Here is a 25,768-nt window from a genome sequence, read left to right on the forward strand (position 1 = left end):
AATGGCTGGAATAGTAGGCCGGGATGGGCATAACTGTTTAATTATGTCATTAGCTGATAATATGCATGTTTATGTGGATTATATTATAATATAATGTTATATGCATGCATGTGAGTCCACATTTGATTATTAGGGTGTTTTGATAATTTGGCCCGTTGAGGGCATATTTGTGAATTTTGGTGCATGCTGTGAGTTATGGATGAGATCTCATTATTATGGAGATATATTCGAGTTATTCGGCATGAGACGGTCTTATATTATTAATTAGCAGTTTTGTCATAACGGGGTCTTTTATTGGGATATTGAGTAATGGGAATGTTATTTGATGATAAATTGGGAGTTATTGAAATCAGGAGGAAATTCTGTGACTTTTGACTATAATATCTCCAGGGGTGTTTTCGGGACCCCGAGCACTAGGTTTTATTGGATGTTACTTAAGCTTGAAGTAGCTTGTCAGATAGAACCGTACGTTAGAACACGTTTTCTCTCTTCCCGTTAGTTCCTTATACCGTTCGAGGCAATTTCGAAGAAATCTTGAGTTCTAGGAGTCGAAATCAAGCGAGGATCGAGGCATAGCGATCCTAGGAAAGATTAGAAGCTTCTTGACTGAAGGATTTGACGAGAAACAACCCAATCAAATGTAATCTAAGTTTTAAGTTTTGAGTTTTTAGAGTTTCTAAGCATTGAATTGGATTTTATGAATCGTTGAGTTTTTTGTTCGTTTGAGCATCGAGATTTGATGGTTTTGGATCATCGAGGAGTTTGGGAACTTTGATTTTTGGATTTGGAAGTTGTTAACCGAGATTTTCGGCAACTCTGTTAATGAATAATATTTACTAATAATAATAACGGAAATAGAAGAATGACACATGGTCTTTACGTGGTTGGGGCGTTAATTAGCCTTAGACCACGAGTCTATATTATTAGAGCTTGAAGAAGCTTTTATAATGGAGTTTTCTCTCTATCTTTCGACAGAGTTTCTGCCTTTTTCCTAGGATCCAGAGAGAGTTTACAGTGCTCTGTGGCTTATATTTATAAGCTGATGGGAATGCCGGGTCTGGGCCAGACCAAACCCAGGCCTATCGGGGAAACGGATACGAGCGACCTCTGTAGTGGAGGCCCAATACAAAAAGAAACAAAATACATGAAACTCAAACCAGCTAAGGCCCAATAGGTTGACCGTAGAACTATGCCTCGCCCGACAAAACGGCGCTTTGGCTCTGACCACTTCGAGTCACGAGGCTGATTCAGGAGACAAGACCAGTCAGGGTATTTGGCTGCGCAGTCCTGACACATCAGTGTGCAATCCCAAGGTGACCCTTTCTGCAGGCGAAAAGTGGGGACAACGCCCACGCGAAATGAGGCGGCATCAGGGTCCTGGACGCTTGGGCCCTTCGACTGGGGATCAGGTGATCCAGGTCCGTTTACCGTTGGCCTGCTCCATTTACCATAAGCCCGGACCATTCCAGGGTCCAGGACCATGACGCACAGGCCGCAACGATCCGGACGCTCGGGGGCATCGCCCGGGCCATCCTCGTTCGAAGGACGAACCCGGAGGCTTATCCCGGACACTCCAATGGGCCCAGTCTCGAGTCCCCGGTCCATACCCGGCCCCTAGGGCACTCTCCATACCAAGAGACCTTGGGCCGGGCCCACGGGCCAAGCCGACCCTCTGACAGCGGGCCAAGACGAAAGCCTAGAGCCCATGCAGGAAATGGGGATAACAGAAGTGTTTAGGTATGTTTTTGAAAGGTTTAGGATGGGAGAAATCGAGTTCTTGGCTGGTTCTGGGTGGGGGGTCGGGGCCGCGACCCAAGCTCGAAGAAGCAGTTGGTTAAGTTTGGCCTTGCTGGGCGTCGCGGCACTGGGTAGTGGGCGCCGCGGCCCTTGCTCATGATTTGGCTGGGGGTCGCGGCTCAAGGTGCTAAGGTTGCAGCTCTTGGGTGTTTTTGAGGCCGTTTAAGTGTTTTGACCTTTGGAACTTGGTTTTAGGCCTCGGGATTGTTCCTACTACCCGGATTAGTGGGGATTGATGTCCCGGAGTCTAGATCTTGGTTTGAGAACCTTTGTTATTCATTTTTTTGATGGTGTCCCATATTTGGTTATGACTAGGTGACCGCTAAAGGGCTAAAAGTCAAATCGTTCTCAAGGGTCGTTCTTTTATTCATTCTCGCTCAAATCAGAGGTAAGAAAACTGCACCCTGTGTATATGACATGCATAAGTGTTGTTGAGGTATGTTGGTTGATAAATGTGGACATTGATTGCATATTAAATGCTTAGCGGAGCTTGCTTACTTGTGTATGGCACTAATTAGTCAGGGACGGCACTGGTCACATATTACTGACTTGAGAGTCAGAAACGACATAAGCGTCCTGAACGCAGGGCCGATTAAAGATTAGATCTAATCGATATCAGCGTTGAATGACTCTAGGAGCATTAATGCTGGACCGACCCTAAGGTTGATGAAACTTATAAGCGTTTGACTAGTCTAAGACTAGTTACTCAGAGCCAGGGCCAAGGGCCTAGGTGACAGCTTGTCACGTGGCTAGGGAGCGGAATCCCATGGTTGTGACTCTATTGTCACGAGGTAGGTTATGTTGGTGACTAGACATCAAGCACCTATCCTGTTTAAGCTAGTGAAAGGATCACTTATTTGTAAAAGCCCCGGTGATCCTATCGTCACATGGCTAGAGGGAACGGAACCCACCTTTGTGACTTTTGCGACTGTCACTCATCTGTTTTGGACTGAAAGTCATGAATGATTATTATGATCATTGTTGATATTATATTTATGATATATTATGTTTTCTTGCTGGGCCTTGGCTCATGGGTGTTATGTGGTGCAGGTAAAGGGAAAGAAAAGCTCACCCAGCCTTGAGTGGAGAGCTTAGGTGATGTTGTGTACATATGCGGCCGCTTAACCACCACGGCCAAGGAGTTCTGAGAGGAACTAGGGGGTTTACCCTATTTTTGCCGCTTAGGTCGGCGGGTTGTAAATTTGAAACAGTAATGACCATTTTGAGTTGTAAATAACTTGTAAATGTTTTTTATGGGCTCATGAACAGTTTTATGTTTTAAATAAAATATATCATTTCCTTTTGATTGGTTTTCCATCTTAGCCTGTTAATAATACCTAGAAGCACGTTTTTAACCAAAGGACTTGGGTAGCGAGTTAAATTTCCGGTTCACCGTAACTGTTCTGAGGTAATCAGGGCGTTACAATATGCATCTCCAAAATTTTCGTCAAATTTCAACATAGAGCATCACAAATGCATTGTTTTAGGCCAAAAATCAAGATTTCATGATCGCATCGCAAATACATCGTTTTTATGATGCCGCTCAATTTTATCTTTCATACTTTAGAATTGAGTGTTGTTATTTAGTACCTTAAGTTGTCCAACACCACATGAGGTGGCACCCCATGATTGGTTAGCGATACCCCATAATGCTTATTAAATTCAAATAAATGGGATCTGATATTGAATTGTACCAATAATAGTATGTCACCTCCTTATGGTGTTGGGCCTGGTAATGCACCTTAGCAATTCTCTTTAAAATTAGTATGTATTATCACAGAGAAAGCATGAAATTTTCCAAATCTATTAAAGTCCATTGCCTAAGCGCATAAACAAATGATGATGAGTGATGATGTTAATTAAAGTGGTTATTACTTTTTACCTAAATAAAAAGTAGTTGAATAAATGATTGTTCAAGATGAATTAAAAGACTAGTGTTGCACGCACGTATAATGTTTTAAAGCCCATTGGGCTACTTGCTGCCTTTTAGACATCAGAATGGTATGTCATATACAATGAACCTCAGATTACTTTCACAACCCCTATTTATTATTATTTAGGTGTGTCATGTGTCTAATGACACAGTTCTCTAATCTAAACTCCCTTGGATTAGATTATATATAAAATTATATACTTCTACCAAAATATTAACTTTACTTTATTATTATTATTTTTTTTTTTCAAATAAGTTAATTTAATTATAGGGAGGGTTTGTTTGTGGTTGGACAAAGACTTGTCAATGGGTTGAAAAATATCTTGTCTTGTTTAGCAAATGAGGTGAGATCGATTGCATAAATATCATAGTATTACAGTTTTGTCCCGTGATATATTATTCTATTTTTAATTTTTATAGAAATTGAAAAATAAATGTTTAGTTTATTATATTAATAAAGGAGTATTTTCATAAATATATATATATATTTTTTGGTCCCTCATTTTTTTTTTAAATTCTATCATATGTTTTAAAAAATATGATTTTTAAAGTTTTCTATTTACAAAAATATAGTGTAAAAAAAACAACTAAAAAACGATAATTAGACAACAATTGGGCATTAACTCACTGCATACTAACATATTAAAAAACAATAATTTGACAACAACTAGAAGTCAACTCATTGCATACTATTATATTTAAAAAAAATCAAAATATATATGAAAACTACTAAACACCAATTAGACATCAACACAACAACATAACAACTATACATAAACTTAAACAGCTATATATAAACATAAACAACACAAAAGACGAAAAACAAACAAAACCGTAAAAATGTATAAAACTTCTTAAAATCATAAAATTGTAAAAAAAAAACTTATCAAGCCGTAAAAATGTAATTATTTAGCAAAATTAAATGTATTATGTAAATTTTCCTAAATAAAAACCCTGATAAATAAGAAATGACTAATGTAAAGTAGATGTTTACATATTATTATTATTATGGGTCTCTTTTTATAAAAGAGAAGTGTGTGATTCTACTAAAACTATGTCTATCACCATACAATATTTACATACATGCACCTAAATATGTAAATATCCTTAAATTATATATCTAAATAGTATTATTATTCCATCCTTTCAAAGAAAAAATAGTTTTATTCCAACAAAAGATTGCATGATGATGTCAACTCATCTACCACCTTTCATAACAAAGAGAGAGGGAGAATAAATTTTGCAGCAACCAATAATATAAGGATAGTGACTGAAATTAAAATGAGTATTAACATTTTTTGACATGTGGTGTTATCGACATAAAAAAAATGGTATTTGTGTAAATATGTAAAATATCATAATAAAATTGCAAATATTTTTGTTAAAGCCCTGTGAGCCCAACCTTAGGTATGATAAAAAAATAAGAATTTAAATGAAATATGGGAAAATTTTCTAGACTTTGATAAATATGACAATTTTTTTGTGTGTGCATTTTATGTGGTATTTTATGTTTTCTTACTTTTTTATGGGATTTGTTTCCCATATTTGTGTAATAATTTATTAGTTTTACCATATTTAATCATATAAGATTATTTTGGCTAATTTTGAATTTTTGTGAGGGTATTTCAGTAATTGTAAGTGTTGTTTTTAATTTATTTTTTTGTTTAGACATTGAAAAACGTTTTGTTTTATTCTTTTCTTCTATTTTTATCTTCTTCAATCAACATTTTATCCACTGTAACCGGTTACCACTATTAGAACAATTTTAATATTTTTTTGTGGTAGCGATCATTTGTCACTGTTAATTTTTTAATGATGTGTGGTAACTGGTTATATCTATAAACATCAGTGTTATCCCCGTTTCCTGTCAGGCGCTCGGATCCGTGTTTCAAGCCCACAAGCTGGCCAAATGAGTTTGGGCCCAGGCCAGGCCCATTTGGCAAGAAGTATAATAGATTTCGACAGCCCGATTCTGGGCGAGGTCTGAAGGGCGTCTAGGGAGTATTGTCTGGGACGGTCATCCGGGAAGTGGTATGTTTGGCTTCCGGATAACATTCGGGATCAACGTGGGTGATCCCGAAGCTTGGTAAACGGTCCGGGCTCTTGGTAAATGGTCTGGGCCCATGGTAAATGGTACGGGACCTCGACAAACGGAGAGGGACATGGGTAAATGGACCCGAGTCGGGTCTCCAAGGTTGGTAGGATAAAGCATCTGTAACCCTGACTTCGTCACAGGAAGCGTGGGAGTTGTCCCCTCATTTCCCCTGTAGAAAAGACCACCTCGGGATTGTACGCCGTTGGTTCGGACTTGCGCAGCCACTGGTCTGATCGATCTTGTCCCCTGAATCTGCCTCGTAACTCGAAATGCCCAGACCAAATGATAGATATGGTTTGGGCTGGCCCAGTGGGTTCAGATTAATATTTTTCTTTTATGTTTTAATCCTTTGTATTGGGCTTCCGATAGAGGAGCCAGCAGTATTTATACCTTTAGTGGGCCCGGGTCAGCCCGGCCCAAGCCCCCGGCCCAAGCCCAGTGCACCTGTGAACCTATAAATATGTACAATAGAGCATTGGAGAAGGGGTCTCCTTTTGGCGTATATATAGATACTCTGCTGAAGCTTGTAGAAAACTCCATTGTAAGAAGCTCTCTAAGCTCTAATACAACTGACTCGTGGTCTAAGGCTCGTTAACATCCCAACCACGTAAAAATCCGGCTTACAACTTTTAAACCCTTTCTCCCTAATCTCTCTTATCTTTTATTGTTCTAGTTTCCGAAAAACTCAGTAAACAATCAGTTTTATTTTTCAAGTGGTGTTGTAGTAACTGGTTACAACTATAAAAATAATTTTGATTGTTTAATGATGTACTATTATCAAAATATCAGTTGAATTGTAATTGGTTACTTAGTGAGATTTGGAGAAAAAAAATTATATGAAAAAAATAAACTAAATTGACCGTGAAGGTAACTAGTTACCATTATGTTTGAAAAAAATATATATGAAAAAAAAAACTAGTTGCGACGGTAACCGGTTACCTAGCCAAACTTGAAAACAAATAGGATCCAAACAAAAAATCTAAAATGATCATAATCGTAATTGGTTACAGCTAGTTTTGAAAAAAAATCCGATATGAAAAAAAAAACAATTATGATGGTAACTAGTTACTTATCTAGACCTGGAAAGAAAATTAGATCTAAAAATAAATCTAAATTGATCGTTGTTGTAACTAGTTACAGCTAGATCTAAAAAAAGATTAGTTATGGATAAAAAGAATCAGACGCAATTGTACCGATTACTTAAACAGATCTGGAAAAAAAACTCAGAAATCAGAACAGATCGTGACTGTAACCGGTTACAATTACGTTTAGAAGGAAAAAAAATTACATATGAAGTGTAAAAACATATTTGAAATGACGAAACCAAATGTGAAAAAGAAGAATAAGAATAAAGAAAATAAAAATAAAGATAAAGCTAGATCTAAAGAAGAAGAAGAATAAAGAAAATAAAAATAAAACTAGATCATTAGAAGAAGAACAACAAGAACCAGAGGGGGAGGTATTGTAACTAGTTACAACTAAATCTAAAAAATGTAAGTTATGAATAAAAAAAATCAGATGCCATTGTACCCGGTTACTTAAACAGATCTGGAAAAAAAACCCAGAAATTATAACAGATCATGACTGTAACTGGTTACAGTTACGTTTAGAAGGAAAAAAAAATGATATATGAAGTGAAAAAACATATTTGAAATGACGAAACCAGATGTGAAAAAAAGAAGAAGAACAAATAAAATAAACATAAAACTAGATCTAAAGAAGAAGAAAAAGAAGAAGAAGAACCAGAGGGGAGGTACGTCATCGTCAGGGGCGGGGGCGGGGGCGGGGGTGCATCGTTGTCGTCATCGGAGGTAGCATCACTGACGGATGACTGAGATGTGAGAACCAAATGGGAGAGGAGAGATGAAGAAAATAGAAAGGGAAATTTCACATTCTATGCATCATAGATGGTGCTAATTAAAAAATATACTAGGCATAATAAAGATTTCAAAATAATGTCACTCTTTGACACTCTACCCAAAATACCCTTGTCATTTTCCCCTTACTTCTTTCTTCTCTCTTCCCTCTCTCTCTCTTCGTTCATTCTCTCTCACCTCACGACACCACCACCCACAGCAACGACGCCACCACCAATACTAGAAAAACCTCCATAACTTCGGCCACCTTGTAGAGATAAACACAATATACCCAAAGAAACATACATTTTGATGATTCTTTGAGTAGAAATGTATGGGTAATTAATTGTTTCTCAAATATAATGATGTTTCTTTCACTTAAGACACAAAATACTGCATTTCGAACAGATCTGTGCATGATTTTTGGGTTTTTTTGCGATTTTTTTCAAATCTAAAACTCTGAAATCTGCAGAAAATTGAACTTGCTTGATGGTCTTCGATGCCAGCTTGATGGGGCCTTCAAAATCATTATTTTTCATCAAAAAATGACTTGGTTCGATGGTGGCTCGATGCAATTCTTGCGAGAGACATAATTTTTCACTTGGGTGTCCGTTTGTGGTGATTTTTTTTTTATTTTGGGTATTTTTTCAAGATCTACACATTTGTCATGCTAATATGCATATATTTGAAGTGTAACACTTGAAAAAAAATACAAAAATGCAAACATACCTCATGTTTAAGACATCTTTTGGTATGTTTTCAAGTTTTAAATTTCCCAAATGTGCATATGAGCATGTCAAACGTGTAGATCTTTAAAAAATACAAACAAACAAAAATCACCCCAAACGGACATCCAAGTGAAAAATTATGCATCTTGCAAGAATCGCATCGAGCACCATCGAGCAAAGTCATTTTTTCATGAACAATCTTGATTTTGAAGGCCCCGTCGAGCTGGCATCGAGCACTATCGAGCAACCATTCGCTGGGGCCTTCAAGATCAAGATTTTCATGTAAAAACGACTTTGCTTGATAGTAGTTCGATTATGGCTCGATGGTGCTCGATGCGATTATTGCAAGAGACATAATTTTTCACTCGGGTGTCCGTTTGGGGTGATTGTTTTTTTGATTTTGGGTATTTTTTTTCAAGATCTGCACGTTTTACATGCTCATATGCACATTTGGAAAGTTTAAAACTTGAAAATATACAAAAAGATGTCTTAAACATGAGGTATGTTTGCACTTTTGTATTTTTTTTTACAAGTGTTACACTTCCACAAATGTGCATATGAACATGTCAAACGTGTAGATCTTGAAAAAATACCCAAAATCAAAAGAAAAATCACCACAAACGGATACCTGAGTGAAAAATTATGTCTCTTGCAAGAATTGCATCGAGCACCATCGAGCCCCCATCGAACTACCATCGAGCAAAATCATTTATTTCATTAAAAATCATGATTTTGAAGGTCTCATCGGGCTGGCATCGAGCACAATCGAACTACCATTGAGCAAGATAGATTTTCTGCAGATTTTAGAGTTTCAAATCTGAAAAAAAAAATCCAAAAATCATGTCAAGATCTGTTCGAAACACAGTGTTTAGTGTGGTGGTGGTGTCGGTGGTGCTTTGAGGTGAGAGAGAGTGAACTACGAGAGAGAGAGGGAAGAGAGAAGAGAGAAATGAGAAGTAAAAAGTGAGGGAGGAAATAGTAAGGGTATTTTGGATAAAGTGCCAAAAAGTAGTATTATTTTAAAATCTTTAATATGCCTAGCACTTTTTTAAATAGTAGTCTTTATCAAGCATAAATACTAAAATTTCCCAATAGGAAATAGAAAATTTTGTGTATTTATAATTATGGTAATCAATTTTATATATTATATAATATTACCATATTAAATTTTTTTTTCCATAAATATACAAACTATGTTTAAACTATATATATATATATATCTCTTATATATAATAAGTGTGTAGATAACAGAAATTCTTGATTTTAACCGTTTTTATTTTTTTTCCGTTAACTTTAACAGAATATTCTTATATTTAACGGTAGTTTGTAAACACTTTGTACGCCCTAAATATCCACGGGCTATTAGCGAGCTGAGAAATGACATAATTATATCAACCACGTGGATGACACGTACCCGGAGCTACTATCACCAAGTCCTACCTCTTTAGCTCGAGGTAACCAAAGGCTTAATGAGATAACTAAGGAGTCAAGTCAGAAGTATGGACACCACGGGCTAAGAATACAACAAGCTCGAGGCACACGAGCTTGAGTTGGCACCTCTGACCCCTTATAAAGTCAACCACGCAATGTAAACGTGCATATATCAGACATCACGTGTCTGATATATTCTCGGACACGCAGCCTAAATGTGCTTGTTCAGGCACCCACGACTGGGTTGGGCCGTGCGGCCCATTATCCCCCTTACCTATTGATTAGACCACACTTCATTTGCAGGTTTTAGGAATTAATCATGAATGTCACAGAAGTGACAAGATGGGTAAGAAGGTCACAGGATGACCTCCCTTGCCAACCCCCAGGTGCCCTCTCCCTATAAATAGGGAGACTCTGGGAGTTGCAAAGGGTTGGATTCGATTATGTAAAGAAATACCCTGTAAAGCATATCAGAAAAACACCAATAATATTGGCTGGTGGACTAGAATGATTTTAACATTTGAACCACCTAAAAAACTATTTGTGTCACCATTTTACTTGGAGATCATACATCTGTTACGGTTCATAATTTAGCACTAATCCCACTCTTTATTCTATTAATTATCTGTTGCCGAAGAACCGCATCAACACACTTAAACTTAAATAAAATAAAATAAATAATTAAAAAAATTAAAGTATGATATTTTTGAGATATTTTACAATGATAATTATTTAAAAATAATAAATAAATTAATTAATTAAAATAAGATATTTTTGAGATATTTTACAATGATAATTATTTAAAAATAATAAATAATTAAACAAATTAAAATATAATATTTTTGAGATATTTTAAAATATGATAATTATTTAAAAATAATAAAATCACACGTTCTATAACTTAAATAAAATATAATTAAACTTAAACTCACTTATTAAAATAATATCATATTAAACATATAATATAATCTACTGTCAATTAGCAACAAATTACTTTAAAAAAATAGCAAGAAACTTAAATTTAAAATCCACGTATAATATTTAATATTATATTAAATATATAATATATAATATATAATTTATTGTTATCACTCCCAAATTCAAAAATTAAAATTAACTTAAACTTAAACAAAAATAAATAAATTATTTAATATTAAGTTTTTCCTCTATCAAGCTCTGCTAGGGTTCCGACTTAAGCATTCGCTGTGCCATGGCGGGCCGGGGCCGCCCACGCAAGAACTCTGCTAGGGGATCGAGTAACAGTGTGAATAAGGGAAAGAAGTTGAAGGTGAAGATACCGACGAAGCATGGACCTAGCTCCTCTGATCAGGTGCTTAAAACAAAATCGATGGATACAGTCTTAGGAGTTGAGGATCTGCAATTCTCAGAGGATGCTAAGAAGGCAAATGAAGATGAGGAAGGTGGCGAGTCAGAGCAAGAAACAAAGCACGAATTGGGGAATTTCTCAGGGGAACATGAAATTGTCTCTCCTAGATCGTCGTTAGTGCATCTGAGAAGGGAGCAGGATGTGAGGAATGATTTTCTGAGTTTCCTTGAGGTAACTAAGAGGTGCGAAACTCAGAATAGAGCAGGTATAAAATCTTTGACTCCTCCAATTTTACGATCTGGGCGTATTATTCAAAATCTGACTACTAAATTTGGGGAGTCTAAGATGGAATCACCTAAGAAAACATCTGCTGTTAAGATAGATATGGAAGACATTGAGGATGAGATACTCTTTTGGAAATCATCTCTTGTATGCTATGTACTAGGAGCTAATCCTCCTTTTGGTGCTTTTGAGGGATTTGCTAGAAGGATATGGAGAGACAAAGGTGTTGATAAAGTGGGAATTATGAAACCAGGGATTTTCTTAGTGAGATTTAATTCCATTAACACAAGGGATGAGATTCTTGATGGAGGTTACCTTTTCTTTGATCGTAAGCCTATGATTATGAAACCTTGGGACCCATACACAGACTTTGTCAAAGAAGATGTAAGTTCGGTTCCCACATGGATTCAACTCCATGGATTAGAACTGAAATATTGGGGGGAGAGGGCTTTGTTCAAGATTGTTGGACAGATTGGTACGCCTCTGCAACTTGATGAGATTACCAAGAATAAAGAACGACTTAGCTACCCAAGAGTGTTAATGGTAGTTCAGATGCATCAAAATTTTCTTGAGGTGATCTCGTTTACGAATGAGATTCATCAAGATATTGAAGTATTAGTGAAGTACGAATGGCTGCCAATTATGTGTGGTAACTGCAAAGGGATGGGACATAAAACTGAGACTTGCAAAATGAAAATTGAGATGAAACAGAAATGGGTAGTAAAAGAAAAACAAGTTGAGAGGACTACAGTTATTGCAGAAGGAGAAGTTGTGGATGAAGATGGTTTCCAAAAGGTGACAAAGAGATGCAAATGGCCTACTACTGTGGTCACTGAAACTCTAGTGTCCAACAATTTTCAGGTCCTGGGGGAAGTAGGAGAATGCTCTGGGACAGATCCAGAAAAGCAGAGTATTGAGGGAGGGGGAGATCCTCCCTTCTTAAATGGATAGAATCTTGAGTTGGAATGTCCGAGGGATCAACAAGCCAAACAAACAAATGGAAGTCAAGAGATTGATTTCTTCTTTAAGAGTAGGCTTGGTTGGTCTTCTCGAGACTAAAGTCAAGGCATCTAATCTAGGTGCTTTGTACTTAAGAATGTTTAGTGGTTGGTGTTTTTCTTCTAACAATGCTTGGAATAATAGGGGGAGAATAATAATGAGCTGGAATCCAGCTATGTTTGATGTCAATATTGAGTTTTGCACTAGTCAATTAATGCATTCCGAGGTGCAATCGAAGAATGGCAGAGAAAGATTTAAAGTCACTTTTTTTTATGGTTTTAATGAAGAAGGAAACCGAGAGGACCTATGGAGGAATTTAAAAGATCTAGCTACGGGTATTTGTGGACCTTGGGTTATGATGGGAGATTTCAATGATATTCTTCATGGTGAAGAGCGGATTGGGAAAAAGGACAAAACTCGCAAGTCAAAGAGTTTCCAAGAGTGTGTGGAGGTGTGCCAAATGGAAGACATCAAATTTTCAGGTAATTTCTATACCTGGAATAATAAGCAAGGAAGTGACACCAAAGTTTACTCTAAAATTGATAGAGTAATGGGAAATCAGCAGTGGTTGCAAAAGTTTATTTCTGCTAAAGTTGTTTTCATGTCAGAGGGATGCTATGATCATAGTCCAGCAGTGTTGTCAGTTTACCCAGATTTAAAGATTGGAAAATTCCCATTCAAGTACTATAGAATGTGGAACAAAGCCCCTGGTTTTTCAGAGAAGATAGAGCAGAATTGGAGGCAAGAAAGTAATGGAACACTGATGTTTCGGGTAGTAACCAAGCTAAAGAGGCTTAAGATGTTGCTGAAGGAGATTAATAATGTAACGCCCTGGTTACCCCAGAACAGTTACGGTGAACGGTGAACCGGAAATTTGACCCGCTACCCGAGTCCTTTGGTTAAAAACGTGATCTAAGTGTTATTATCAGGTTAAGGTGTAAAACCAGTAAAAAGGAAAGGGTACTTTTCGTTAAGTAAATAAACTGCTCATGAGCCTTTCAAAATATTTACAAGTAGTTCGTAATACAAAAGAGTCACTACAGTTCCAAATTTACAAACTCCGCCGGTCTAAGCGGCAAAAATAGGGTAAACCCCTAGTCCCTTTGAGAACTTCTTGACCGTGGCGGTCAAGCGGCCCTGTATGTACATCACATCGGCCCAAGCTCTCCACTCAAGGCTGGCCAAGCTTTTCCTTTCCTTTACCTGCACCACATAGCACCCATGAGCCAAGGCCCAGCAAGAAAACATAATAAAACATGATGTAATATCAACAACGTTCATAATAACCATTCAGGACTATCAGTCCAACAAGTAGATGACATTAGCCAAAAGTCACAATAATGAGCATCGCTCCTTCTAGCCATGTGACGATAGGGTCACCAGGGCTTAACTGATAGGTGATTTCTTTCATAAGCATGTTCAGGACAGGTGCATGGTGATTGGTCACCAACATAACCTTCCTCACGACTCTAGGGTCGAAGCTATGGACAACGTCCCTTAGCCACGTGACAAACGGTCACCGGGGTCATATACCTTGGCTATAGTCATCTGGTCGTAGACCAGGCAAGCGCTTATAAGTTCATTGACCTTAGGGCCGGTCCCGCATTAATGCCATAGAGCCATTCAATGCATGATCATCGAATTTAGAGTCGGTCCCTGACTAGTCAGTGTCTCAAACAGGTAATCAGTATTCATTAGCATTTAATATGCAATCCACGTTCAAATATATCAACCAACATGCCTCAATATCAAACCATGCATGTCGTATACCTGTACCGGGTGCAACTGTATCCGTACACTATTTTCTTACCTCAAGTTCGAGCGAGAAATATGATAAAGACGACTCCTGAGAACGATCGACCTTTTAGTTCCTTAGCGGTTACCTAATCACAACCAATTATAACCTCCATTAATGAGAATCCACAATAATAGGGTCTTAACCTAAGAACCACCCTCGGGACCTCGAAACATGCCCACACGGTGAGTAGATTCGATCCCGGGCCTTAAGGATTGAAACCCCAAGTCAAAAACCCTTAAAAACACTCAAAACGGGGTTTGGAAGGAGCAGGGTAGCGCTACAGCGCTCAACCCCTAGCGCCACAGCGCTCTACTCAGAACCTCCCAAAGGCCAAAAACCCTCCTGAGGAGCGCTATAGCGCCCTAGGGTGGGCGCTGTAGCGCTACCTCCAGCCCAAAACATCCCTGAACCGACCTTCTTCATCTCCTTCATTTCTAACTCGATCTCCAAGCTTCCAAAGCCTATTCTTGATGCCAAATGAACCCAAAAACCATTCCAACACACCCCAAACATCACAAGCATGGGAACCCTAGCCAAAACTCCCAACAAATACCATGAATTCATCCTAGGAAACTCAGCTGCAAAACAAAACCAAAACAGAGCAAACCAGAGAAACTATGGTTAGAAACTTACCCAAAGCTTGGCTTATGAAGCTCTTCAATGGTGGAACACACTCCCAAACTCCCAAGGCTTGCTTCCTAAGCTTGAATCCTCAAAATTGGTTCAAAAACCACAAAGAATAGTGAGAAAAAGGAGGTACAGGAGAACTCTAAAATATACTCTGTTTTCCCCATTTTCTTCAGCCAACAAGTGTTATATCTATCCTAGGGGTGAAATGTCCATTTTACCCCTAGGTCAATTAATGGTTTCTAAAGACTCCCAAGGGCATTTTTGGTACTTCCTTCCCATCTCGTTAATCATAATTAACGCTCTCCAATTCCCGCTATTCTCAATAATCTCAAACACCAATAATTCACAACCCGTTACCCTTTATCTCCCGGTAACACTCTAATCATCAAAATCACCCCGAGACTCAACCCAAGTCCCGATACTTAATCCCGTTGTGACTAAACCGCTAATCAATATTCTACGATCGTCTCATGTCGAATAACTCGAACAAACCCACATCATAATGTGGTCTCAACACATAACATCGATATGCATACAAGTAACATTATATTATAATATAATTCTCATAAATATGCATAAACACATTTAATGGCGTAATTAAGCAATTATGGTCCTCCCGGCCTACAAATCCAGCCGCTAAACCACATTAGGGAATCCGGGGCATTACAACTATCCCCTCCTTACAGAAAATTTCGTCCTCGAAATTTACCTGAACAGCTCGGGATACTGACTCCGCATATCAGACTCCAGCTCCCAGGTCGCCTCCTCGACCTTGCTGTTCCTCCACAACACCTTAACCAAAGGTATTGTCTTATTCCTGAGGACTTTATCCTTCTGATCGAGTAACTGAACAGGCTGTTCCTCAAAGGAGAGATATGGCTCAAGCTCTAGATCCTCATAACTCAAAACATGACTCTCATCAGATACATACCTCCGAAGAGCGGAAACATGAAATACATTATGCACGGCTGACAACGCCGGAGGCAAAGCTAGCCTGTAAGCCACTTGACCAATCCTCTCCAGGATCTCAAATGGACCTACAAACCTGGGACTCAGCTTGCCTTTCTTCCCAAACCTTCTCACCCCTTTCCACGGCGAGACTCTGAGGAAGACATAGTCTCCAACCTGAAACTCTACGTTCCTGCGTTTGGGATCTGCATAGCTCTTCTGTCTACTCTGAGAAGTAAGCATCCGAGCTCTAATCTTATCAATAGCCTCATTGGTCCTCTGAACTGCCTCAGGACCTAAGTATCTCCTTTCACCTGTCTCATCCCAATGAATGGGAGATCTACACTTCCTACCATATAGCATCTCATAAGGTGCAACTCCAATGGTAGACTGGTAACTGTTATTATAGGAGAACTCTATCAAAGGTAGATACTTACTCCATGATCCACCAAAGTCCAGCACACATGCCCGCAGCATGTCTTCTAATATCTGGATCGTCCTCTCAGATTGCCCATCTATCTGAGGATGATAAGCTGTACTGAACTTCAATTGTGTACCCATGGCTGTCTGTAAACTCTTCCAGAACTTGGAAGTGAATGTAGGGTCCCGATCAGACACGATCGACCTAGGAGCTCCATGGAGGCGCACGATCTCTCTCACATAGAGATCTGCATACTGGTCAACAGTATAAGTAGTCCTCACTGGTAGAAAGTGAGCTGACTTGGTGTAGCGATCCACTATCACCCAAATGGAATCATGCTGACCAACAGTCCTGGGCAAACCCACCACAAAGTCCATTGTGATGTCTTCCCACTTCCATTCTGGGATATCCAGAGGCTGCAATAACCCTGCCGGCCTCTGATGCTCAGCCTTGACCTGCTGACAAGTCAAGCACTTAGCCACATACTCTACTACATCCCTCTTCATCCCTGGCCACCAATACAACGATCTCACATCCTGGTACATCTTCGTGGTGCCTGGATGCAAAGAGTAAGGTGTAGTATGAGATTCATCCAGAATCTCCCGCCTCAATGCAGTGTCCAACGGAACACATATCCGTCCCTTGTATCTCAACAACCCCAAATCAGACACTGTATAATCCCTGGATGCTCCAGCCAAGACATCCTCTCTAATCTTAATCAGCTGTGGATCACTCAACTGACCCTCTTTAATCCTCTCTAACAGCGTAGACTGTAGCGTAACATTGGCCAACTGGCCCACTAGCAACTCTATACCAGCTCTGGTCATATCGTCAGCTAACTCCCTGGCTATCAGCCTAATACCATGAATCTGTCCCGGACCCTTCCAGCTTAAAGCATCAGCTACCACGTTGGCTTTCCCTGGGTGATACAGAATCTCACAATCGTAATCTTTTACTAATTCCAGCCAACGCCTTTGCCTCATGTTCAAGTCTTTCTGGGTAAAGAAATACTTCAGGCTTTTATGGTTTGTATAAATCTCACACTTCTCTCCATAGAGATAGTGTCTCCATATCTTTAAAGCAAAAACCACTGCTGCCAACTCCAAGTCATGAGTATGATACCTCTTCTCGTACTCCTTCAACTGACGAGAAGCATAAGCTATAACCTTCTCTGATTGCATCAAAACACAGCCCAAATCCTGATGAGAAGCATCACAGTATATCACAAACTTCTCTTGATCTGTAGGAAGACTCAGAACTGGAGCTGTAATCAACCTCTATTTCAATTCTTGGAAGCTGTTCTCACACCTGTCCGACCACACAAACTTCTGACCCTTGCGCGTCAGCTCAGTCAACGAAGTAGTAATCTTTGAGAACCCCTCCACAAAACGCCTGTAATATCCTGCCAATCCAAGGAAACTTCTAACTTCAGAGGCATTCTTTGGCCTTGGCCAATCTCTGACCGCTTCAATCTTTGATGGATCTACTGTAATCCCCTCCTTACTGACAATATGCCCAAGAAAGGACACCTGAGACAACCAGAATTCACACTTCTTGAACTTCGCAAACAATCTGTGTTTTCTCAGTCTCTGCAGAACTAACCTCAGATGCTGTTCATGCTCTGACTCAGTCTGAGAATATACCAGAATATCATCGATAAAGACGATCACAAACTGGTCCAAATAGTCCTTGAACACTCTGTTCATCATATCCATGAAAGCAGCAGGGGCATTAGTCAACCCAAATGACATAACTAGAAACTCATAATGCCCATACCTAGTACGAAAAGCGGTCTTCGGTATGTCTCCCTCCTTAACCCTCAACTGATGATAACCAGAACGAAGGTCAATCTTAGAGAATACCGTCTTACCCTGCAATTGATCAAACAGATCATCTATCCTTGGCAAAGGATACCTATTCTTAATTGTCAACTTATTCAGTTCCCTGTAATCTATACACATCCTCAGAGAACCATCTTTCTTCTTCACAAACAGAACTGGCGCACCCCAAGGTGAAAAGCTAGGCCGGATAAAACCCAAGTCCAACAGCTCTTGCAACTGTACCTTTAATTCTTTCAACTTAGCTGGGGCCATTCTGTACGGTGCTCTAGACACTGGCTCCGTCCCTGGGGCCAGTTCTATAACGAACTCAATCTCTCTGTGTGGTGGCAACCCTGGCAAATCCTCTGGAAACACATCCAGAAACTCACACACAAGTCTAGTATCCTCTGGTCGCACTGGCACGACCTGAGTGGTATCAACCACACTGGCTAAGAATCCAATGCAGCCCCCCTGCAACAAATCCCTAGCCCTCAATACCGAAATCATAGGAATACGGAGTCCATGCACAGCACCAACAAATACAAAAGGATCCTCACCCTCAGGCTCAAAGGTGACCATCTTCCTTCTGCAGTCAATGGTTGCCCCATACTTGGCTAACCAGTCCATACCCAGTATCATATCGAAGTCGGTCATAACCAACTCTATAAGATCCACTGACAACTCTCTGCCCTCCACTATCACTGGCAAAGACCTGACCCACCTCCTGGATACAACCAGCTCCCCAGTGGGTAACAAAGTACCAAACCCCACAGCGTAGAAATCACAAGGTCTACACAATCTATCAATAACACTACTAGCAACAAAGGAATGTGTAGCACCAGAGTCAATCAATACATTATAAGCAGTTCCTGCACTAAGAAGCTGACCTGTAACAACTGAGGGCGAAGCCTCAGTTTCTGCTTGAGTCAAAGCAAACACTCGCGCTGGGGCCGAGCTGTCTGCCTTCCTGGGCTCTTCCTTCCTTGCCTTAGGGCAATCCTTTTTCAGATGACCCACTGCTCCAGAAGAGAAGTAGGCCCTTGCCTTACACTCTCCCAAGTGATGCCTCTTGCATCTAGGACACTCGGGATAGGACTTCCAGGCTTCACTGCCCCCAGGACGACCTGCTGTACTGCCACGAGGTCTCCTGTCAGGACCTGGAACTGGGAAGGTATCAGGAACCTTCCTCTTCTGGTCACTGGGGCCAACACCCCTACCAGAACCCACAAATGGAGGACCTGGCCTCCTGAAATCTCTTCTGGCTGCATTTTCACGCCAGATCTTAATCTCTGCAGTTTCAACTGTAAGCGCCTTCTCCACCACCTGTGCATAAGTAGTCACTCCTGCCACAGTGGTGATGCGAACATCTCGGGCTAACCTGGGCTGTAACCCCTGTAAGAACCGCTCTCTCCTGGTCCCATCAGTGGGCACCAACTCCTTGGCAAACTTTGCCAAACGGTCAAACCTTAAGGCATACTCGGTTACTGATAAGTTTCCCTGAAGTAGCCTCATAAATTCATTAGCCTTCGCCGCTCTAATAGCGTCATTATAGTACTTTTCGTTGAACAGGGTCTGAAATTCCTCCCAGCTCAGGAGATTAACATCCTTGGTCTGACCAACCACCTCCCACCAAATCCGGGCATCTTCCCGAAACATATAGGCCGCAAAGGCCACCCTCTCAGTACCAACTATTTTCATAAAATCCAGAACAGTGGTCATCATGCTCATCCATTGTTCAGCTTTGGTGGGATCAGCACTGCCTTCAAACACAGGAGGTTGCTGTTTCTTGAACCGCTCATAAAGAGGTTCCAATCTGTTTTCAACCCCAGGCAGTGGCCCAATAACTGGCACCGACACAGAAGGTGCCTCTGCAACACTGGCAACTACAGGCACTTGCTGTTGTCTTAGGAGACGAAGCTCCTCTCCTTGTTTTACCACTATAGCCTGCAAATCGTTAAACAACTGCTGCCAATTTGCAGGTGCTGGCTGTGGAACCTGAGATTGGTCATTCTCTTGACCCTGACTGTTATTATTCTGGCCTGGATCACTCTGGCCAACTGACATGTCTGTCTGTCCCGAGTTCATGCTGTCACTGATACCTTACTGAAACAATAATCAATACGGCCAGTCAGATAGTAATAACTAAACCTCTTGCCGCCTCACGACCCAAGAACAACAGACAACTATCACATTCCACAGTCATTCAGTATTCACAAGCAGATACATGTTTATGGCACTCAGCACTTAGCATGTATCACATAATAACTTATAAACAACCATGCTAATAAGCAGGCGCCAGCAATCTCAGTACTAATTAGTACACATTTGCTGAAGGTATAATATCTCAGGGCACAAGCTCAACATAATATCTCATGCACACAGGTAAAGCATACATATCATTTTTAAGCAATTATACATGTAACCACTTAGATAGCTACCAAACCATGAGTCGAGCTTGTCTTCGGTGATGTGTGTACATACCCAGCCAGTCTACAGGAACCCTAACCTTGGCATTGCTCTGATACCAAGTTGTAATGCCCTGGTTACCCCAGAACAGTTACGGTGAACGGTGAACCGGAAATTTGACCCGCTACCCGAGTCCTTTGGTTAAAAACGTGATCTAAGTGTTATTATCAGGTTAAGGTGTAAAACCAGTAAAAAGGAAAGGGTACTTTTCGTTAAGTAAATAAACTGCTCATGAGCCTTTCAAAATATTTACAAGTAGTTCGTAATACAAAAGAGTCACTACAGTTCCAAATTTACAAACTCCGCCGGTCTAAGCGGCAAAAATAGGGTAAACCCCTAGTCCCTTTGAGAACTTCTTGACCGTGGCGGTCAAGCGGCCCTGTATGTACATCACATCGGCCCAAGCTCTCCACTCAAGGCTGGCCAAGCTTTTCCTTTCCTTTACCTGCACCACATAGCACCCATGAGCCAAGGCCCAGCAAGAAAACATAATAAAACATGATGTAATATCAACAACGTTCATAATAACCATTCAGGACTATCAGTCCAACAAGTAGATGACATTAGCCAAAAGTCACAATAATGAGCATCGCTCCTTCTAGCCATGTGACGATAGGGTCACCAGGGCTTAACTGATAGGTGATTTCTTTCATAAGCATGTTCAGGACAGGTGCATGGTGATTGGTCACCAACATAACCTTCCTCACGACTCTAGGGTCGAAGCTATGGACAACGTCCCTTAGCCACGTGACAAACGGTCACCGGGGTCATATACCTTGGCTATAGTCATCTGGTCGTAGACCAGGCAAGCGCTTATAAGTTCATTGACCTTAGGGCCGGTCCCGCATTAATGCCATAGAGCCATTCAATGCATGATCATCGAATTTAGAGTCGGTCCCTGACTAGTCAGTGTCTCAAACAGGTAATCAGTATTCATTAGCATTTAATATGCAATCCACGTTCAAATATATCAACCAACATGCCTCAATATCAAACCATGCATGTCGTATACCTGTACCGGGTGCAACTGTATCCGTACACTATTTTCTTACCTCAAGTTCGAGCGAGAAATATGATAAAGACGACTCCTGAGAACGATCGACCTTTTAGTTCCTTAGCGGTTACCTAATCACAACCAATTATAACCTCCATTAATGAGAATCCACAATAATAGGGTCTTAACCTAAGAACCACCCTCGGGACCTCGAAACATGCCCACACGGTGAGTAGATTCGATCCCGGGCCTTAAGGATTGAAACCCCAAGTCAAAAACCCTTAAAAACACTCAAAACGGGGTTTGGAAGGAGCAGGGTAGCGCTACAGCGCTCAACCCCTAGCGCCACAGCGCTCTACTCAGAACCTCCCAAAGGCCAAAAACCCTCCTGAGGAGCGCTATAGCGCCCTAGGGTGGGCGCTGTAGCGCTAACTCCAGCCCAAAACATCCCTGAACCGACCTTCTTCATCTCCTTCGTTTCTAACTCGATCTCCAAGCTTCCAAAGCCTATTCTTGATGCCAAATGAACCCGAAAACCATTCCAACACACCCCAAACATCACAAGCATGGGAACCCTAGCCAAAACTCCCAACAAAAACCATGAATTCATCCTAGGAAACTCAGCTGCAAAACAAAACCAAAACAGAGAAAACCAGAGAAACTATGGTTAGAAACTTACCCAACGCTTGGCTTATGAAGCTCTTCAATGGTGGAACACACTCCCAAACTCCCAAGGCTTGCTTCCTAAGCTTGAATCCTCAAAATTGGTTCAAAAACCACAAAGAACAGTGAGAAAAAGGAGGTACAGGAGAACTCTAAAATATACTCTGTTTTCCCCATTTTCTTCAGCCAACAAGTGTTATATCTATCCTAGGGGTGAAATGTCCATTTTACCCCTAGGTCAATTAATGGTTTCTAAAGACTCCCAAGGGCATTTTTGGTACTTCCTTCCCATCTCGTTAATCATAATTAACGCTCTCCAATTCCCGCTATTCTCAATAATCTCAAACACCAATAATTCACAACCTGTTACCCTTTATCTCCCGGTAACACTCTAATCATCAAAATCACCCCGAGACTCAACCCAAGTCCCGATACTTAATCCCGTTGTGACTAAACCGCTAATCAATATTCTACGATCGTCTCATGTCGAATAACTCGAACAAACCCACATCATAATGTGGTCTCAACACATAACATCGATATGCATACAAGTAACATTATATTATAATATGATTCTCATAAATATGCATAAACACATTTAATGGCGTAATTAAGCAATTATGGCCCTCCCGGCCTACAAATCCAGCCGCTAAACCACATTAGGGAATCCGGGGCATTACAAATAAAGCCAATTTCAGCGCCATTGAAGCTAGAGACCAGCATGAATTTCAAGCTCTCATTGAATGTCAAAAGAACTTGCAACAAAATCCTTTATGTGCTGATTTAATAGGGAAAGAGGAGGAAGCTCAGAAGCAATATCATCTTATTCATAAGGCCTATTTATCATATCTCCATCAAAAAGCTAAAGTGCACTGGATTAAGGAAGGAGATGAAAATACCTCGATGTTCCATGCAAGCATCCGAGCCCGGAAAGCAACTAACAGGATTTATTCGGTTTTGGACATGGATGGGAATTGGCATGACCAGCCTACACAGGTTAGTGATGCTTTTCTTTCATATTACAAGTTGCTTTTGGGTTCAAATATGGAGAATAGGAAGTCAGTGATTCCTGGTTTAATAAAGAAGGGGTCGATTATTACAACCAGCCATGTACAGATTTTAATGAAGAGTTTTTCAAAGGCAGAGGTCAAAAGTGTAGTTTTTGCAATTCCTGGAAGTAAGGCTCCAGGTCCTGATGGATTTGGGAGCTATTTTTTTTCAGGATAACTGGGGAATAGTTGGAGATGAGGTGAGTGAAGCTGTGATGGATTTTTTGAAAACAGGGAAATTATTGAAGGAATTAAACTCCACAGTAATAACCCTTATACCGAAGAGCAAGTGTCCAGCGAATTTGAGTGACTATCGCCCAATTTCCTGCTGCAATGTAATATACAAAGTAACAACAAAGCTGATCTGTTCTAGGTTGAGAATGATACTTCCAGATCTGATTTCTCAAAACCAAAGCCGATTTGTGCAAGGAAGATATATTGCTTACAATATCATGTTATGTCAAGACTTAGTGAGACATTATGGGCGTACAAATGCCAGGCCAAATTGTATGATAAAGCTTGATCTTAAGAAGGCTTATGATACCATTGAGTGGGACTTTATTGAAGAAATGTTGGCTGCATTCAATTTTCCCCAAGATTTCATTCATCTCATCATGATTTGTATTCGTACTCCAAGATTCAGTTTAATGATGAATGGATCGATGCATGGTTTTTTTGAAGCGAAGAGAGGTCTACGACAAGGTGACCCGATGTCCCCCTTGTTATCTATTCTTGGTATGGAATATTTATCAAGAATAATGACTCAAGTGGGGCGGAAAAAAGACTTTAAATTTCATGAGAGATGTAGAGGATTGATGATTAATCACCTATGCTTTGCTGACGATGTTTTATTGTTTTGCAATGGAGATTATAAATCAATATATCTTATGCTTCAGAGCCTTAAATTGTTTTCAAAGACATCAGGTTTGCAGCCTAGTGAAGCTAAGTCAGCCATTTATTGTAGTGGCATGGATAATTACGAAGTGCAACGGGTTCTTGATGCCTCGGGTTTTGTCAGGAGTATGATGCCATTTCGGTACTTAGGAATTCCAATCTGTGCTAAAAGGCTTTCAGTTGCTGAATGTTCAGGGTTAGTGGAGAAAATAGTGGCCCGTATTAGAGTGTGGAGTTCCAGGAATTTATCTTATGCGGGGAGAATCACCTTGATCAACTCAGTGTTGATTTCTATTCACTCCTACTGGTCCCAGATTTTATTACTTCCGAAGACAGTGTTGAAGCAAATCAACTCAGTTTGTAGAGCTTTTCTTTGGAAATGAGCTGAAGACTTTAGTGGCCCGGGGTATGTGGCTTGGAATGAGTTATGTAAACCAAGGAAAGAGGGAGGATTAGGCTTCAGGAAGCTGCTTCAATGGAACCAAGCAGCTATTGGTAAATATGTATGGGCAGTAGCTACTAAACAAGATACTCTTTGGGTGAAATGGGTCCACAATGTATATATAAAAGAGAAGAATTGGTGGGATTACAAGCCCACCCAACAGAGTAGCTGGTATTGGCGCCAAATAGTGAAAGTGAAAGATAAATTCAAAGGTATTATTAATACTCATACTTTCCTTGTGAACAAGTATTCAATCCGGAAAGGATATGAGTGGCTGGTTCCTGCACAAGAGGTAATGTCCTGGTATGGGGAGGTTTGGGGTAGATTAATTACCCCCAAACATAAGGTAATAACATGGTTGGCAGTGATGAATAGATTACAAACTAAAGAGAGGCTCTTCAATTTACAAATCAGCTCGGATTCTCTCTGTTTGATATGTGATCAAGCTGTTGAAAATATAAATCATCTATTCTTCAATTGTTGCTTTAGTAGGAGATGTTTGGATGCAATTGCACAATGGCTTGGATGGAGTACAAAGAGCTTTCGGCTTGTTGCTCTTTTAAAAGCTATCAAAAGGGGAAAATATTCTAAATTTCGAAAGCAAGTAATTGCTACAGCAATGGCAGCTTTGATTTACTTTCTTTGGAAGAGCAGAAATGAGAGTTATTGGAACAAGAGTATTCCAACTTTGCATTCTCTGGTGTATATGATTAAAAGAGAAGTGAAGTTTAAGAATTTTATATATTTTGCCTAAGAAAATAAACAGAGTAGATATAGAATGGTTTGAGCAATTATAATGTTTTTAGTATCACTTGTATAGATTTGTTTTTCAGGCTTTTTTTGGTGCTGTTATGGTGGATTGGTGTTGGTGTAATTCAATGAGCTGATTTTCCAAAACAAAAAAAAAAATAATAATAATTAAAATAAAATATTTATTTAAAATTTATATGAGATTAATATAAATTTAATAAAAATAATTAATAAATTTTATAAATAAAACCATACAAACCGCACGTTGTTTATCTCTACTGTATATATATATATATATATATGTATATACGTAAACTTCTCCAGCAAAACCACTTTTTTGTGAAACAATGTCCATCGAGTCAAAAGCAAGGAATCAAATAATAATTGTGCCGTGATATTATTTGTCTACAATGATTGTCTAATATTATATTATATTGTTTCTCAA

General features: G+C 39.8%; 1 protein-coding gene across 1 annotated transcript; it reads left to right on the top strand.

Annotated features, from left to right (window-relative positions):
* Positions 1-12,446: 12,446 nt before the first annotated feature.
* On the top strand, positions 12,447-25,460 carry LOC133780570 (uncharacterized). The gene is made up of 5 exons (XM_062220233.1): positions 12,447-13,197; positions 22,979-23,184; positions 23,411-24,327; positions 25,066-25,273; positions 25,407-25,460. Exons 1-5 carry the CDS (start codon positions 12,447-12,449, stop codon positions 25,458-25,460), a joined length of 2,136 nt encoding a protein of 711 aa, XP_062076217.1.
* Positions 25,461-25,768: the final 308 nt, after the last annotated feature.

This window comes from Humulus lupulus, chromosome 1, assembly GCF_963169125.1.
Source record: "Humulus lupulus chromosome 1, drHumLupu1.1, whole genome shotgun sequence".
NCBI classification, from domain to species: domain Eukaryota; kingdom Viridiplantae; phylum Streptophyta; class Magnoliopsida; order Rosales; family Cannabaceae; genus Humulus; species Humulus lupulus.

Excerpts from the sequence above, each read along its gene's own strand:
- LOC133780570 (XM_062220233.1), top strand. The coding sequence starts at position 12,447 with ATGGAAGTCAAGAGATTGATTTCTTCTTTAAGAGTAGGCTTGGTTGGT. Across the intron at positions 13,198-22,978 it reads GCAGAATTGGAGGCAAGAAA|GGAAAGAGGAGGAAGCTCAG; the intron begins GTAATGGAACAC and ends CTGATTTAATAG. Across the intron at positions 23,185-23,410 it reads GGCATGACCAGCCTACACAG|GATAACTGGGGAATAGTTGG; the intron begins GTTAGTGATGCT and ends ATTTTTTTTCAG.